The 18,805-nt window shown below is 36.3% G+C and overlaps 2 protein-coding genes across 5 annotated transcripts; both read right to left on the bottom strand.

Moving 5' to 3' along the window:
• Positions 1-1,037: 1,037 nt before the first annotated feature.
• On the bottom strand, positions 1,038-11,873 carry LOC124310183 (protein bicaudal D). Of its 3 annotated transcripts, none has more exons than XM_046773955.1 (8): positions 11,075-11,868; positions 8,090-8,230; positions 7,162-7,995; positions 6,897-7,043; positions 6,511-6,543; positions 5,179-5,593; positions 4,226-4,474; positions 1,038-2,637 (listed from the first exon to the last, which is right to left on the bottom strand). In XM_046773955.1, the coding sequence occupies exons 1-8, from the start codon at positions 11,282-11,284 to the stop codon at positions 2,357-2,359; spliced, it is 2,310 nt and encodes a 769-aa protein (XP_046629911.1). In that variant the 5' UTR covers positions 11,285-11,868; the 3' UTR covers positions 1,038-2,356. The 3 variants fall into 3 exon arrangements, with proteins under 3 accessions (XP_046629911.1, XP_046629912.1, XP_046629913.1); XM_046773957.1 differs by lacking the exon at positions 1,038-2,637 and adding an exon at positions 2,644-3,655 and having other exon boundaries at positions 11,075-11,873; XM_046773956.1 differs by lacking the exon at positions 6,511-6,543 and having other exon boundaries at positions 11,075-11,866.
• A 1,386-nt stretch (positions 11,874-13,259) lies between these two features.
• On the bottom strand, positions 13,260-18,755 carry LOC124310182 (muskelin). Of its 2 annotated transcripts, XM_046773953.1 has the most exons (13): positions 18,408-18,755; positions 18,100-18,169; positions 17,838-17,980; positions 17,543-17,747; positions 17,391-17,438; positions 17,029-17,221; positions 16,696-16,931; positions 16,346-16,626; positions 16,067-16,244; positions 15,704-15,907; positions 15,391-15,582; positions 15,059-15,301; positions 13,260-14,936 (listed from the first exon to the last, which is right to left on the bottom strand). In XM_046773953.1, exons 1-13 carry the CDS (start codon positions 18,494-18,496, stop codon positions 14,697-14,699), a joined length of 2,322 nt encoding a protein of 773 aa, XP_046629909.1. In that variant the 5' UTR covers positions 18,497-18,755; the 3' UTR covers positions 13,260-14,696. The 2 variants fall into 2 exon arrangements, with proteins under 2 accessions (XP_046629909.1, XP_046629910.1); XM_046773954.1 differs by lacking the exon at positions 17,391-17,438 and having other exon boundaries at positions 18,408-18,754.
• Positions 18,756-18,805: the final 50 nt, after the last annotated feature.

Below are 18,805 nucleotides of genomic sequence, written 5' to 3'. Positions count from 1 at the left end.
GGATCTATTAGAACACGTCTCAAACCGCGATATTTTTATAACAATATTATTTTTTCAACACTTTTCATTGGACAATATATCTAGCGAATAATCATAATTTATAAAAGAATATTTTCATGACACTTTTATAATACGTCTAGATACGCATGTAGAATACTTTAAATAAATACTACTTCATTTCAAGAATACTATCGAGTGAATATCTCGCAAAATTAGAGCACATAGTAAGAAATGAAAGAATAACAAAGAAAACACTACCGCCATGTGTTATATGTATGTAATTTAATTGTAAAGTACCGTAAGTTCATTGGCCTCTAATTAAGATCGTTCCGATAAGTAGTGAAAACGTGTCATGAAAATAATACTAAATATACAAACTAAAATTCAATTAAATATACAAAATAAAAACTAGGACTTAGGCAGTTATTTAACGTAGATTATACGTATGCAATACTTAATAATATTTTTAAAAATAAATCATAAAAAAAGTACGGATGTTTTATTTAGTTCAGCTGCCGAATTTAGGTTTCAGGCGGCCGCCTAACTTAGGCCGCGTTTAAACAATCCGCGAAATACAGTTGCCGTTGCGAAAATTTTTTCACCACCACGATAAGACGGGATTAATTTTTAGCATGATGAGAAAAAAACAAATAAAAATAAAATAAATAAACAATTTTACACGCAATCGCAACCCACGCGGATTGTATACATATAATAGTAGCTGTCATTAGAAATTGCAAAATCCCGTCATCCTCAACCATCAATATTATTCTTGACGCCATGAATATACCTAAAAAATAATGGCCTCAAGATAAAAATCACTACGTAAGAATAAAAATACGACTTCCTTTATCGATTTTTTTTCTCTCTTTCAACCTTTTTGTAACAGGGTGAAGTTACTCGAAATAAAAGATAAAGTCTCTAGTCGAGGGGACGATTTGGAATGATTTTCATCTACTACGTAATATATTATTCGATTCGTTTTCTGCGATCCAGAAGTGTACGTTTTTTTTTTTGAATTTTTTTTTTTTTTTTGTTCCTCTACGTTTATTATTGATTACTTTTTTTTTCAACTAGATGTGTTTGATTAAAAACGCTATAATCAAGTTATATTGTCTGCTATTGTGTTTAAATTTAAGTAGAACTTATACGGTTTACTCAATTTTCATTACATTACATGATTATGAATTTTTCTCTAACGTCATTCAATGATTTTCTTGTAAATATTCTCATTCATTGTTTACTACTAATCAACGCTCGACGCACATCATACATTTAATGGGCCCCCCTCTACGTTGATATCACTCTATAAAACGGTAATCTTACTCTATTGAAATACACGGTGTGATTTTCATTAAAAAGTACGACGATTTCCGCTGGTAATTTTTACTATGGCGTACTGACGACGTTTGCATGACTGGATTGAAAAACAAGAACGACAGTAAAACCAATAAATCAAAAGAGTTACCGATTCGTTTGTAAAAGTTTCATCTTTTTTTTTTTTTTGTTGCTGTTTGAACTCTTCCGTGAAGAAGAATAAACGGACATTTGTCAATTTGTAAAATTGTGTATAAAAACAAAATAAAACAAAAATAACAACAAACTACGGGTATAAATAACGGAATTTTGTTTCGGTAATTAGATTAGAGGAGTGTATAGTTTCGAGATATGAGTTCCGGTGAAAAGTATACTTTTTAATGAAAGATCAGAGGCATAATCAGGATGTATATCTCGTTTTATGCGCCTTTCTTTTTCCTCTCTAATCTCTTTTCTCCTCCTTACTTTTTCCTAGATTTACACAACACCGAGGTCTTTCACCTACTAAATGTTGTTGCCTCGTTATAAAAATTGTTATCCGCAGTGCTACGCTAAAATAGCATCAAGTACATCGAATTAAGACGTACATGTAAATTGGACCGAATAATATGGAGCAGATACAATGAAGAGGAAAGTAAAAATCCTAAAATATATTTTCACTCGAGAACTTTACAAAGCGGAGATAATTCTCTACTCTTCACACGTGTCGATTGAGTTTAACAATACACTTTCACTCATGTAAATATTACATATTGTAAAATAGAAAATAAGAATCGCCAATTTTCTCCAGCAATATTTGAAATCTAAATTGTTTTCACTATCAAACGAATGTACGACGAATCGACGTGTATATTTCTATTCATCTATTTTAAACGAAAATAGCACGGATAAATCGTTCATCAAATGATACAGAAATATGTTTGCGATAAAGTTAGTCTCCGCTCTGTAAAAAAAAGCAATAACGTTCGTCGAGAATGAAGATAAGATTTCAGAATTTAATTACCTCTCAAAATATCTTACTCCACATTTTTCTCATTTTCTAGAAAAAATCTCTACTCTGATGGGTGCGGTTCGCCGGTGGTGGAAAACGTGTCTTGCCACGTCCGTTTCCACCGATCGCGTGTCTTCTGGCATTGCGCATCTCTCTGTCTACCTCTAATTCTTCCAGTCTTTGAGTAAGACCCAATTTCTGCTGTACGGCAAGCCGCAACAGTTGATTCAACGTCTTCTTTTCATCCTGATCAGCTGCCAGCTGACGCTCCAATTCATCCACTTGAGTGACGTACTCTTCGCACCTCGCAGCAAACATCGCTCGTAGACCTGGGAAGTGTATTGTTAGGTTGGTTTAAACACGAGAAAGAAGGATAGAGTGAGTAAGAGAGGGAGAGAGAGTGAGAGAGAGAGGAAAAAAGTTAGAGAAAAGACAGATATAAAGACAAGGATGGAAATAATACTCAACCGGGATTCCTAGATGGATCATGGGGTATAGTTTCATAGGATATGTTCAGATGAATCGAACACCGACGCACATGGATGACTGTAATGATTTCTTGACTATCACCAAACACATGCAGCGGAAAAACAATAATGTAGCGATAAATTGTAGAGAGCTGAGAAATCAGTCGGGGTGTAAAAAATGTAAGCGATGATCAACAGATCCTTTCTATTGTACTTGTTAATGTTATTTGGAACTGTTATCACTGGTCTCGGTAGTTAATGAACTTTTCGTTTATATAATTCCAAGATCACGGGCTTTTTACTCGGTTAGTAAATCTTTTTTGCACCTCGATCAAGTGCGAATTGATCAAATTTGATTTAAAGTAGAAAAAAAAACATATATTTTTATAAAAATTATTCGTGAACTTAAATAAGTTTACGATGCGATCACCTTGTAAATACTAAGTCTATATACATTAAGTACAAATAATTCAAAAACTTGAGGGTCGTATTTATAACACACTATATCATTAAGTGTGAAAATTTTTTCAAACTATGGCCTTGTAGCGATAAATATAAACAATTATAATATTCTCCCATCACGTTAATTTCAGGTACCGATAAAGTCAACAGACAAATCACAGATGGTTGCAATATGTACATATAGTACACGCACTCGCTCGCAGACACACACGAACACACACAATGAGTAAAAAAAAGTTTCCGACATGGGTTTTGCGTTAAATGGTTTGTGTAAGATAAACTAAAACCCGAGAAACACAGACGAAACTATGCATTCTCTAGTACATAGCGTAACAGTATTGCCGAAAGCACATGACCAGTGCGACCATAAAATCTATCGAGGTACAGGTCAGCATTAGTAAAGAAACGTCTGTTAATACTGTGTTAATATAAGTTAGTGGAAAAAAAACAAATAAAATTTATATTACTATCAAGCATCTCACTGATTGCTAGGTATAGGCATGTATTTAAGAAAATTTGATTATTCATTTTTTTTTTTTTTTTGTAAATCAAACAATCGTAGGTGGTTTAGATGTGCAGTAGTAGAAAGAACAAAACTGGGGGCGAAATCCGCGTATACTGACGAAAAACATTTAAACAACAAACAATGTACTACAAAAAATTTAAATCCATCTAAGCCGTCGCAGTATTGTACTCTGCAAATTATGTGTACGAGCAGGAAAAAAATGAAAAAAAAAGTTAATTAGAGGAAAAAAAAAAGGAGCATTCGTTTCTTGGGAATGATTATTCATGGAAATATTTACACGAAGTGAAAAAGTGTCGGAGATAATATTTTCTGCAACGTCGCAATGTTTTTTCTTTGGATTGAACAAACATGAAACAAGGTGTTTTGGTATTAATATAAAATTAATATATTGCCAGAGTACAAGGGTAACAAAAGGCAGTGTGAGTATTGGGTAAAACAGTGTCAGGTCAGGTTGCAACTTACTTGAAAATGTAGCAGCGTCTTCTTTGAGGAGTCGGAGTTCGTTTCTAAGTTTCATCATTGTCTCGCTGACGATACTCTTCTCATTCTCGTACTTGCTCTTCAAGTTTGTAAGAGCAACTTCAGCTGTATTTTTGTTGGACTTTAGAACGGTGCGAAGTGTCGCAATCTGTTCACGTTTCGTTGACAAAAGTGCCTTCAACTTGATCACTTGTTCTTGAAGATCGGTAATTTCTTCTTTACTATCATTGGCTGTGAATTAAAAAATAATTACTCTTAGAGAAATTGCAGTATAAATGGCAAAACTCTGTCAAAGTAAGATAATTCAACACTTTCACATATATCGTATCTAGCTACACATTAGCAAAGTTAACTGACTAATTTAAAAGCGTGCGAAATACCAAGCACATATTTTTTATACTCCTCAAAGCTCAAATAAGCGGATCAAAACAACATTTCAAGGAAAACTCGCAGTTCGACTACCGAAAAAAAATTCATGGCTATGGGAATAGTCAAAATTGCATACCCTGCCTCCATCAGGAAGACAAATAGGATCCCCATGTGTAAGAAAATGATATAGAATTCCTGAATCGACCAACAGAATCCTACTGATCTCGTGGATAAACTCGAACCTAAATTGCATGCTTTGTTTCGAGATAAATTTCTCAAAGTGCATCGCCTTACGTTACTCTCAAAACATGACCAAACTAACAAAACAATGCGTGCATGGTTGAAAATCTGATCTTGCACAGTTTAAGACTGAGCTGTTACTACTATCTACTATTGACGAATCATTCCGTGCAAATAAAGTGAACGCATATTTAGGTGAGAACGTGTATTTATTGGAACAAGCCATTTGAGGCGACAAACTGTTAGTGCGTAATAATATTGATATTAATTAATGTGTTAGTATAAAACATGCGTCACCAAACCAGTAATAAAATTCAATAATTTACCTTCCGTCATATTCACTCTCATTCCCTTGATTTTCGAAAGCTCGATTGTGTGTTCGACAGCATTTTTGAGATGCTTGATTTGGTCCCCAACAGTCTCGATATGTTTACCGATTTCCTTAGCCTCGCTAAGGCTTTCCAAATCTCTGATTTTAACATCCGTTTTCAAACGTGCTCTCAAGAGTTCAATCTTGGCATTTTCCTTCTCAGGAACGATCTTCTCATGATCAAGAAGAACTCTGGATGGTGTTTCGCCATTGACGGTACACACATGATGATATAATTGAGCTAACTCGTCGGAAATTGTTTGAAGATCATTTTGAGCTGAATCAAGGGAACTTCCCGCATCAGCTGCCAGTTCGGAAAGGATTGAAATATCGGATTGTAACTCCAAACTCTTGTGCTCGGTGTCTAGAAGCTGTAACGAAGACAACGACGCAATATTATAGTAATTTTCTATCGATTTTCAAATCAAATCCCAACTCTGCGACAATACGTGAATCTTCAGAGACAGAGAATGATAAGCGAGCAATTTTCATACCGATAAGCTCAGACATTTTTGAATGATAGAAAAGTCGACTTTCATGCTGTTTAAAACAGTTTCAATTTATCGACGTTCCATTTATTTCTGGATTGCTTTCCCTCGATTGGCATATTAGAGTGATAACGAGTTGCTTTAATTGTCCAATTTTCATGCTTGGCTGTACCATTGTACGCATGCCACCCCGATTCATACATCATACAAGACATCGTGATAACGAGACCTCCAAATTGATAGTCAAGCAGCATCGCACAAAGAAGTGAAACAAGGCATTCCTTTGTTTCACGTTAAACGGATCCATGTATTGCCACAAAGTGTACAAGTATTTTGTTTTTTTTTGTCTTGCAGAGGTACGATATCATAACATGAGTAGCATCACGTGACGCTTGAATTTACTTAAAAAATGATACGTCTGTCAATTTTTTTCTTCAGTACCGCTGTAATGTTTTCAATCAACAATCTTAGAAATGTGGCTGCAATGATTTACGGGCATATTTATATTCCTTTTTTAGGAAAGTCAATTTTAGAATCTCCGACGTGTACTGTTTGAATGGATAACATATCATTTTTTGAGTAAACCCATAGCTGTTGCATCGTGACACTAGGCTCGCTGCAAAAGTATGGTTCTCATATCATGAACAGGTCTGTTAAATTACGTGACTATAAATAAGCATAGGCGAAGTTAGGACACTGAAAAAGCTATTCGTAACAAATCATTAGAGGAGCCAAACAAGTCATTATTAATGAGAGTGTAGTAAGAATATAATAAATACATCAGGGACACACGCTCCAACCTTTTTTCGGAGACTCTGCTCTGACGGAGGGATCTGAAATGCCAAGTTTCCATTCAAATACATGTGGAAAACATGTGATATGCTAATTTCGTGAAGCCACGTTTCTATCTTTATCGATATATTCGGATGAAATGAAAATTAATCAAATGTACATATTCATAATGTATCATTTTTACCATTGGTGCATATGCGGCTATTTCCATAACTTAGCGTCAGAGAACTTAAAGCCAACTATTTGAATTTCCTCAGATAGTAAAATTTTCTCTTTCGTTTATTCCGCAGATCCTTTAATATACCATTTCATTTTTTGCAGTGTCCGTATTGCTACGGAACTACATAGTCATTTTAAACAAGTCAATTTTGGCTAAAATTATACCATAATTTACCTTATTTTTAAGATTAGTGAGCTCCGATCTGAGTTGCTGAGTGGAATCGGACATAGTCAAACCCTTTTCTAGATCTACCAAATCTTTTTGAAGTTGCTCTACCTCACGTGCAGACATTGTGCTCCATTGATGATATTGCACTATCGCCTGAAACAAAGAGATAATATTTATTCGCTACTGTTTCGATCTCTTATTCAAGTGACGGAAAATTTGTGTGCTCATTTGATTGACTGCGAGAGTTGTAAAAATATTTTCTTCTCTTCACCTGAGTCATTTTATCCAATGCAGTTTCCTCGTTCTGCGTCTTCGGCAATTTTGAGTGAAGGTGATGCAGAGATTGTACATGTGCAGCGAGATGGACGATCCTGGAGACGAAGGACTGCAGTTCCCCTTGGCTTTTCTCGACAGCGGCTTGAGATTCCCTTAAATTTTGAGTAAGCAGCGCCTTGTCGCTTTCGGCTTGTTCGAGTTGTTTTTCGAGCTTCTTAAGCTCGTTTAGATGAATCTCTGAGAACAAATCGACCTGCTTTCCGTCCACTGGTGTACCGGGTTCTTGTTTCAAGTCTGCGACGATCCTCCTCAAGGCAGGAGAGTCGTCTTCACCGTCGCTACACATAGCTTGATCGTCGGTGATACCTCTGATGGAATATGCCAAGTTACTAAGGTTATAGATCGACTCGCTGTTGATGCGTTGATCCAGTTCCTTTTTTAAGGCATATTTTGCTTCGCGCTCAGCCTGCAAGGATTCCAGCGCGTCCTCCATCTGTTTTTCAGCAATCTTTTTCAAACTCGTGAGTTCCTCCACTTGGCTGTTCAGCAAGTCGACGTCCTCCGTGAGCCTCCTTATCTCGTGTTTAGCACCTTCAAATTCAACCTGACTTGATCTCAGAACCGAGACCTGCTTTTGCAGGGATATATTTTCCTCCTCTAGCTCCGAATAGTCCTGGAGAAGTCTCGCCTCCCTGAATTTACACTCTTTGATCTCTCCGCGGAGCTGTTTTCTCTCCGATTCCGCATGATGGTAATCCTGGCTCTCGTCTTCGCGTTCTTGCAGCGAATGATCTCGCTCAGCTTGAACGCGTTCCAACTCATGTCGCAACTTTTAAAGTAAGTAAAACGATGTTGTATTTTAGTAAGCATTTTTTTAGCTCATCAATTTTGTCATATACTGTGTCATAGTAATAATACTTTACCAATTTCGTTTCATTTTCCAACTCAAGTATCTGAACTTGCAGAGATGTTTCTCGGGCTGCGCTTTCACTGAGAAGACTTTCTTCCTGTTCAATGCCACTTTTTGTAGTTAACTTTGTTGTCGTGTGAAATTTTGCGAGAGCCTGAAAGTAAAGAAATAGAAATATAATCAAAAAAGTGTGCTGCGTTTAATGAATGCTAACTTGGAGGAGAAATATATCGTTACCATGGTAAATCTGGTGTTTATGAAAAAGAAGCTATATGAATTAAATATATAAGGGAGATTAACGAATGCTTGGAAGCCTCTTTCAACGAACACTGCAAAATGATCGGCATGGATGACATACGGTCCAACCACTATGTAAAATAGTCAAAAACTGAGCCTTTTGGTGTGGTAAGAAAGTTAACCCTAGCTCAATTTAGGTACCGAAGAACATATAAACATAAAACATCTGTTTCCTTCCTACGCAAAGTATACATCCAAGTCCCGTAATACCTGCTGCTTATTTATATTGGAATATGAGGGTATTTTGAGCGAATAGCCTTCCCCAATTTATTCTCCACGTGTTCTAGCTATATAACCATTCATATTCAAACACAAGTCGATAGCCAACTACTGAGTATAATTTTCTTCCATGTATATTTCAAACGGGGTATCTAAATTTAAATTTCGGTCAAATGTGAATAGGAAGATGTTTTTATCCAGGTTCAAGAACACTGGGGTTCATTTTACAACCGCTATCTTTCAGATTGAAGTTCATTGCATTTACATTCAAGCATTTGCCTGATGACTTTTCGGATCTTATATCGCACATAATAATAGCGCAATGATAGGATATTGAGCTAAATATTATAGTCAATATTTCCAGACTTTCCCAAGATTAAAGATTCCATTTTCTGGTATGTATTTTCCGAGTAACTTCGATGCTTGATTGACAGTGCATTGCAGAAGAATATTTTTTCAAAACAAAAGTTTCAACGAGGATATAAATAATAATTCTTTATTTGTGTTTTAACCGAGTACAGACGTTTCGATAAATTTATACAGTACTGTTTATAATACATACAGCTTTTATTCTCTTTGTATGTTTTCTGTCTATTAATTCTCAATATTTTTTCACAAGATAGCAAACTGTTTTTAATAGGTAGACAAAAAAAAAAAAATTGAATAACAATTCCAAGCAAAAGAGGTCAAGTGATCAAAAAATTATGAGATCGGTAAAATTTACAGAAAATGATATTCGTTTATAAAATTCAAGATATATCTTTAGGACCGCTGGTATGTCAAGAACCGTTGAAAATTCTATTCAATAGTTGGAACAAAAATATCTAGATGTTTTAATTTTGTTCAAATTACTTTTAAGGAAGACAGTAATCAAGATAGAATTTCACAAGTCTGAGTCACCATAATGAAATGAGTAGGCGATTCTGTTTTTACCTGAAGGTCGTATGACGGGCACTAGTGACAACGATCCACAAGTCAAGTTTGCTAGCTTGTATGGAAATTATTATTACATCATGGATCATAGTTAATTTTTATCTGAAGCTAAAGTGGAAAATAGAAAAAGTGAAGCGCAAGAAATTCACCTTTACTCGCAGGATCAAGTAAACAAGTAGAAATATGTTTTATGAAATTTATTGTCTCTTCAATTAGCAAAATGGGTTCTGACTAGTCCGATAATAAAACCGAGAATAGAGTCTAATTTCTGAAATGAAGTCAGGCAATAGGGCTTTGATTGATTTATAGACCCTTTGAATGTCTGGCTCAGACTAATCTCATTGACTATTATTCAATTAGTGTTCCCCACAATGAGTATTCGGCAAATTTTCCATCAAAATTAGACCAAAGCGAAATTTTACAACGCAATAATTAAGAGAGTGAAAAACAAACGAGTTTGTGCTCATTTTGAACTTGTTTCTTCGGATATTGCTGCCTGGAATTCGCTTTAATAGTTGTAATATCAAGGAAATGAAGAATCAAAGTCAATGATGAGAAGAATTATAAAAATATTGCAAGCAATCACAGGTAAATCGAAAAAGTGATAAGGATAATGAAATATGTAATATAAGTTTGAGAAATGAAGTGGAATTTATGTTAGATTGTCTTAAGTTAGATTGTATTATGTCAGATTGATATGTTGTGTTAGATTGGATTAAGATAATGTTCCGATCAGACAGCAGAAGATTAATAACCGACAATTAGGGTGAAAAATGCTTAATCATTGACATTACTGTGCTACTATTTTAGCGCCAAGAGCAGAAAAATCATCCAACTTCAAACAACTATTGCTGATTTTGTCTGGGAAGAGATTTTTCACGACTCTAATGTATTTTTCAGCGAGACATTGGAAATTATTCATTAACTCGATTAAAAAAATCAGCATCGATTTGCTAAAGTTTATCGAATGACACGCTTTTGGTATTCAAGACCACGTAATTCCTCTCAAAATTTATTTGTAATCGGTGTTGGTGAATTCAGTTCGCGGTGTTTAATTTTGTTCCTAATTCAAGGTGAAACTCAATCGCATAATGAAAACTATTCCTTGACAAACTTTTTTGCAACGACATGTTCGTTGCTAGACTTGTTATGCATTAAACAAAAAGTTAGATCAGTATCTGTATCGTGGATGACGCAGAGTGCGAATCAGATAAGACGATCGATAAGTTATCCGTGCAGCTGTTTGAGAGCGAAACACAGAAATCTGACGTACAGCGAAGTGATATTAAAGGGTTAAAAATTGTCTCCGCAGAAAAATTAGGTGTAACCTACTAAATTTCAAGATGGAACGAATGAACAGACGCCCACGTCAGGATAGATCAATTACCAATGCGGTATTTAGATCAGTTAGAAACTAGTTCCTCGCTAGGTGGAAAAGATACGACAGCGAAAGGAACAGAGACAGAGAAAAAAGGATCGGCGAGTGTTCAGTATGTACGGTAAAGGAAGTGGGTGGGCCTCGGTGTCGGAGCCGCGGGGTTATACTAACCTCTTGCGTAATCTCGAGATCGTGCCTGGCGTTTTCATAGAGCGTTTCGAGGTTGTCGCACCTCTGCTGCAGGGTTGATTTCTCCTCAAGAAGGGCGAGTCCGTACTGGGCTGATTGTACCTTCTCGGTTGATGCTAGATCAAGTTCCCTCGACAGCCTCTCGATTTCGGCCCTAAGTTCGTCGGCCGTGGCTCCGTCAGCGGCAGCCATTTCGGCGTGAATATATAAACTGATCACCTCTCCGATCGAGAATCGTCGTGTTTAACCGTTACCGCAAACTGCAACCGAGCGTTATTAATTCTAAACAAACAGCAGTGCCCGACCGCGAGGTCATTATCTTGTCATATATCCCGCTCGAATCGGCCCGACTCGTCGTCGTCGTCGTCACTCGCGTATGTTTATTATCAATTCAACTTGATCATCGGCGAAACGTCAGCCGTTTGACAGCGGTCAGCGGGCTAACTTCGCTTCAACACCTGACTGACCCTCGCTTTGCGCTTTGATTATGAAAATTCCACTGCCGACGACGACGACGGCGGACGGGATCAGCGCCGTCTCTTCTTCCCACCGGAAACTAGCTCTCTTGAACCAAGGTAGTCGACTTAGCGATTGATTTCCAATTCTCATATCGCGCTTTCCGCCGATCCGATCTCGTACCCCTGTCTCTTTATCGGATTTGACCCCAATTCAATTTCTCATTCCATTTGCGTCGTCTAGACTTCTGGTTTGTTGTTGCACCCCGGGGAGACCTCCCCCCTACACGATAAAGAGTTCGTTCAAGCGGGCATTTAGGGGTGGGTGTGTCGTTGTTGCCCGATTAGATCATCGTTTCATCTCCGTATGGTACACGGAAGTTCTAGACGCCGACGAACGGCGCTTTCAGCGCCTCGTGCGGTCGTCAGAAGTTGATCGAGTGATTTGAGTACACTCTGTTTCTCTCGCTCTTCGCCGTGATTGGAGCAGAGACGGTGCTCAGCCAATCACGGCGCAGAGCGAGAGAGAGTGTACTGCGATTGCCTTAGCTCGCTCCATGTATGTAACGCACCTTAAAATTGGATCACATGTTCATTGGCGGGACTTTCAGTTTATTTCAAATGAAGGAAAGAGGTAGGGGAAAAATTGTAACTGCAATTAGTTTTTATTGATTCAAATTTATATTCCATAGCTGTGAGAAATATGTCGGAGAAACAAAATAAAGATTATACGCATTGTTGTTTTTGTTTCCTTTTGTTCTGTTTTCTTTTATGCTAGGTTGCAGTTTTATTTACACATCTATTATTTCTACAGCGTGGAGGATATCGACACATAATATTTTTTATATTATTAAGTATTTTTTTCCGTTTGTTCTTGCATTATTTAACTAGGATATTATTACCTGTGTACCAAGTGACTTAGTTTTATTATCATTCCTATATCGGCAGAAAACCCTGTAACGAGACATTTCACTTTGAGGAATTCTTTGACCACTACTGCGGATAATAAATTTTGTACAAAAACTTCAACGATTATAAACTTCTCAACATTAAAGTATATGTTGACCGAAGATATATATCCAACGTAGTATGGATTGTATTATGTTTGAAGAAATGTTAATTTTTTTTTCACACTTTCATTATTACGTGTGCAAATAGAACATGCATATTGTGTGAAATGGAGAAACTTTTATGTATTAAGATTGTATTGATATATATATATATATATTCCAATGCACCATTCAATACGCAGATCGTTTTTCAGTTGATCCCATCGCATAACTAGCATTATATTTTTAAAAAAAGAAAACGCGTTCATTCTGGAAAACATTCAAGCTTAGGTGTGTTACAGCACCTAAGTATTATGGTTTGTTTAGGTGCGAAATTAGCATATCTGTGGAAATGAATATGTTTTTGGCCATGAAGTATTAATTAATTGGACTTGAGACATTCCACTTCCTAAAAAATATTCCACTATTTGATGCATTTGTTATGCCCCCAAATAGTATAGAATAAATTCTCAACATTTCAAATTGTGGAAAAGTAGAAATTACGTTACATGTATAATCCATGCAATTGTGAATAATTACTTCGCGCTACTATTGAACAGCGATAGATAAGTTTAATAGACAACACATTTACATAAAAATAATGTGTCGTAGCTTGGAGGTGTAAAAAAAAAAACCACCAATCTAGCCACGTGGTGGATAATGAAAGATTCAATTTTTCGCTTTACTACTTTCAAAGTACGAAATATCTGGATGAGACATGTAACAGATTTTGATGTATGATTATCTAGCATGCCAAAGTGCGTTATTATGCCAAAAACTTAACGTTTGTATACACATTAACGTTATCTTATAATCGTTAGATTGTGATCATATACAAACACATATATAATATGTATATGTATTATTGTATAAATTATGTCAGTTACATTACAGAGAATCGATATCGACAGAACACTTAATGAAAAATATTTACAAAGCTACGCAATATAAAATATTAATTATTTGTATTTTTGTTATTTTATTATTATTAGAGCTTATTCATAATAGTCTATTAACAACTCATTACTATGGCAAGCGGAAGCTTAAGATCATTTTTAATAACAAAACCACTGTACACTTAAATATTTAAAGTAAATTTAGAACTTTTTTATATAAATACGCATCTAGACAATGTATATTATCAGTTGTAGATCATTGTGTTATGAACTTCAGGTTTAAGCAAGTATTACGAATAACAATTCGCAAAGAGCAGAGAGGCAAATAATTGCTATATAGTTATAGTTTCAGTATTACAAGCATGTAAATCGGAAATTCACAGAGATTTTAGGTTGCGAACAAAATGATAAAAGTAAACAAGTATTAACAACAATAATAATTCGCAATTGTAAAAATAAAAATCTATTGAAAGTAAAAATAAAATTGCCTTCAAACATGTGAATGGTCCAAGTTTCATTTAATGTAATCTGACAAAAATGAAAAAAAAAACTGGGGTATTTTCCTCAATGCATTTTAAAAATAACGAATACACCGAATACAAGGTAAAATATAAAGTAGAATGGCAAATTAACGTTGACTGATTGCGAGAAAAGGTACGGGCTTCGAAAAAAAAATTTTCTTCGTACAGTTCAATCAATTGTAAAACCGGAGATGAATAACAGGATGATACAGTTGATAAATAAAGAGAGTTAAACCAAATTTCTAAAGTTAAATATAATGATACAAACAATCGTATAAAATGTAATATTACAGTCTTCATGAAAAATAATCAAAAAAAAGTACGACTATTAGCATTATTTCAAAACTACTTGCAGAAACGAATCTATCAAACGTTATCATTATCGCTGTCCGTATGTATAAAAATAATGATGAACTGAACTGCAACTGGTCGTAATTTTTCATACACAGTAGTAATATTGAAACGAAATTATACGAGCTAAATATGAAAATAAAATATTATAAATAACACGTGACTTTGATATTATACCTGTTAAACGAAAAGACTAACAGTCTGTTATTTGTTGCTGTTGAATTATACATACAATAAAGAAAACATAGGCTAAGTATGATTTTGGTGTGTGATTGGAAAAAAAAATAGCGAAATTAGTATGACTTTTAAGTACGTTAACCATGTTAAAAATATCACAATGGCAAAAGGTCTATAAGATTTGCTCGCGGCTGAGTTAAACTTTCAGGAAAAAATTCGGTAAGTTTGTCAAACAATTCCGTACGGCGAGCGTGGATGTCGTGCATCGTAAAATTCTTTGGCACCACTGAATTAATTCGATCACTGGAACTAGTGCTGGATGCTGGATCCAGATCTAAACTGTTATCCATGCTTCTTTCTTGCTCTCGGAAAAGAACTGAAGCCAGTAACTGAAACTACGATACAACAAATATCACTACTATATTAAGCTTAATATTTTGCAAAATAGAAAAAAAAACGAGACAGCCGATAGTTGACGTTTTTAACGACTAAATTATGTCTAAAACACGATTTATACCTCTTTGGTTTGCTCCGGATCGGCATGATCGATGATTTCGTATACTTGTGTCTGCAGGTACTCGAGAGCCTCGATGCTATTTTTCATAGCCAATTCTTCGAATTTGTGCTTCCTTATTATCAGCTTGCATTTCCTCAAAATCTGCTCATGAGAGGGTCTACAGAGTTCCAGCTGCCAAAAATCATCCAGCCTCAATTTTGGCAGACAAGAGCGCCCCGGATTTCCTCCAAATAAATAATGGACCTGCGGCATATGAAACGTAATGAAATAGTAACGGTCAAAGCTGAAAGCAATCAGAGTTCACCTTGACTATTTTAATCAGCGTGGCTCACCTTTTGAATATGATCGTACACAAGCTGGTGGGCAAATCTAGGACAAGGCTCGTAATCCTGCATACTATTCCAATACTTGTCACCAACGTTTTCATTACGATATATGCAAGACCATCGGTTCTCTTTAATATTGTAGACCCAAAGAGAATTTTGAACATTGTCGTCTCTCTTCTCTTTGTCTTTGCTCAGACCCTGTAAGTAAGAGTCATCTGTCAGCGCTGAGGTTTTGTGTTGATTCTTAATATCAAGTAATCACCAATAGCTGAAACCAATTGACGAGCCGTAAAGAAAAAGGACATTGTTACGTATTTACAGATAAAACGTAAATCTCGCCAAGTTCAGGATCAATAGTAGCCCTCTGGGTAAAACCAGCCGCGGGAACATGATTTGAATCCCGGTTTCCCAAGTCACTGAGATTGATGTGTTCCAAAGTCTCGGTGTCTACTTCGAAGGTAAAAAAATCGTTTAGATACTCTTTACTCCTCTGTCCCGCAAATATATATAGTTTTCTGAATTCCTAGAAATTTTTTTACATTATTATAAATGATAGAGCCACTTATTACCAATTACATTGTTCGACAAGTAGCTACGAGTTTATTTATTTTGGGCATATGAATTAGATGCGTGTTATCGAAGATTAAGGAGTACAACATCCAACGAACAAGAAGTGACATACCGGATGAAATAGCATGGAATGTCCAACTCTGGACCTAATTGTTGGTATATTAGGCGGACTGGGTCTCGCAATATCACAAGCGAGCCTACTCCAGGTCCCAGTTGGCACATGGTACGAATACAATCCAGAAAATACTGGTTCTGTCACGTTTGGTGTAACTCCATGGTTATCCTCAATCCTAAATGAAGCAGAGTGATAAGATAGATTGAAAAATTGATTGGAATTTATTTAATCTGAGCCAAAATTTTCATTTTCACTTTCAATATAAGTTTTACTCACACATGCGATGGCACAAGAACACGTCCACCGAAAATATAGATAGTTCTCTTAGCGACGTCCATTGACATTTGGTGGTCGAAAATCAATTGAGGACCACCGACGGCTCCGGTATCTTCAGATATCTGTGTCCATTTATCAGACTCAATATCATAAACGTAAAAATCGCTCTTCAGATTTTCTGGCGAGCGATATTGAGTGTCTAAATACCGTCCCAGCGTGAACAACTGACGCCTTTCTGGGTCCAAACACATTTTGTGACAAGACCGGGCGGTAGGACCACCCTGAAATATAGCTTATGTTAGTTGCAGATCCTACAACCTGATATCGCAAGACCGTGATCATTGACTAACCACTGCTTCTGTGTCTTTGCAAATAAGATGCCACTTGTCAGTTGATACATTATAGGTCCAAAGGTCAGCCAAATCCTGATTTCCATCCCAGCCACCGAACAGATACAACATTTCCGCCGATGGGTCCAAAACCATTTGATGCCCACCCCTCATTCCAGGTTTTGGATCCTTGGAAAATATTTTTGTCCATATAGCTCGGTAAGCCTGAGCATTTATATACTCATTGAAAAGTCCCACTGAATCGAAAAATGACCAAGTTTTCATGGATGAAGGATGAAATTTTTTAATTAAATATTGCTTTCTGAATAACCTTGATAAATACCAGAAACTTACTGTTTACAGCGTTGCTAATGAATCTTTCTGCCTGGCAGTGATCCCCCTTGGTTACCAATATATCATACAGTGTTGACAGTCTGGAATCCTCAAGACTCACCCCAGTAACTCTTTGCAGAGTATTGACAATTTCCGGATATTCCAAGCGGCGAAAATGTTTCATACACAGTCGTAACACCTCCTTCTGACGGTACTACAATAATTAGTTACAAATAAATTAAAGCAACAAGAAGCCAAACGAGGGTGAACAATGTGAATCTTTGACAATAATTTTTAAACTGAGCAAATTTTAGAAAATTACTATGCTTAATCAATACTCCGTTATAGTTAAAGGACATCTACGGTTAAGGTTTCATAGTCACCTTGTTTAGTGGAATAAAAACGTTGGTATTATGCTGCTGTCTAACCTGCTATTACTGGAAAATTGTACTTTAACTTAGGTACCTAAATTAGCTGAATGCATCTGAAAAAATGTTCTAGGATGTCTTAAAAAAGTAAAAAGCGAAATACATACAGAGTTAAAACATTCAATGCTGCTTTTGACAAGTTTCTGGTCATCGACTCCCGCGAGGTGAACATGCCAGATAGAAAAGTTAAAACTGGGGCCCCAGGATTGCAGGGGAAGAATTTTCAGGTACTTAATCGGAAAATAGTTCTCGTCATTCCCGACCACATGTTTGAGGTCGAATGTTTCTGGTGTAGAGTCATTTTTCAAACCACTGCAAGGAAAACGAGACGTGAAAGACGAGTTTAGGTAAAACAGAATCGTTTGTTGTCTAATTGAAATATGCTTGAAGGAAGCATCTCACCTTTCTAGTAGCTCCATCATATTCTCAGGTTCAAGTCCACCAAAAACTTTGAATTTCTTGATGTTACAAACATGAGTTTTTTCATATTTACCAAACGTGATAGTTTTGACGATGGACTGATGTTGGAGTTTGAGAATGAGAAACTGCAACAGGAGAAGAGTAAAGAAATTCGTGTTACAAAGAGCTAAGGGTGTAGGTTTAAATCAAGCTAAGATTGCATAATAGAGAAAGTAAATCATCGTTATCACACTGCACGTAATACCTGAGGATGATTGTCATTGTCAGAGGACCAGCGAGAGGATTGATCCGACGGTACGTCTACGAGAATATTCCTGAAAATATGGGAAATAAGGTCAATGAACCGTTTATTCACCCTGCACGCGCCGCTCGGCCTTGAGACCGTGAATAGCCTCGTTTAAGTGAAACCGAACGCGTTGTCCTTGACAGAAAATGCTTTCGTTTGAGGTTAAGAACGCGTAGTAAAATTTCTACGTGTCGTGAGCAGATGCCAGCTCGATGACACACGACGATTCTATCTGATTCAAAGGAGTCGATAATTTAAATACTTACTCAGGTACATAGGTCGACGAGTAGCTGGAGCATTTGAAAATTCTATACTCCAAAACCTTGTGAAAACCTTCACTCTCACACGCCGCCATATTGCTGCACGAGTGACATAACCTTTTCGAAGTTCCGAAATTTATACATAAGTCAGCTATCTACGAATGTATTTATTACATCCGCATGTGTAGCGCGGCACTACGGCGATCACCGATGAAACGTTTTAAATATTTTTGAAATAACTCAATTATTTGGCCGCAATCAGCAACTGATAGTCGAAAATTTGTTTCTATTCTAAGGTCAAAATTAAATGCGTCGCAACGGATCGTTATTGACTGCTTTCATTTCTCTGTGTCAGCTCTGAATTTTCGTACCTACTGACACTGTTTCGTGACCCCATTTTGCTT

Source organism: Neodiprion virginianus, chromosome 1 (genome assembly GCF_021901495.1).
Source record: "Neodiprion virginianus isolate iyNeoVirg1 chromosome 1, iyNeoVirg1.1, whole genome shotgun sequence".
Classification (NCBI taxonomy): domain Eukaryota; kingdom Metazoa; phylum Arthropoda; class Insecta; order Hymenoptera; family Diprionidae; genus Neodiprion; species Neodiprion virginianus.
This window is presented reverse-complemented; position numbering and strand designations above follow the sequence as displayed.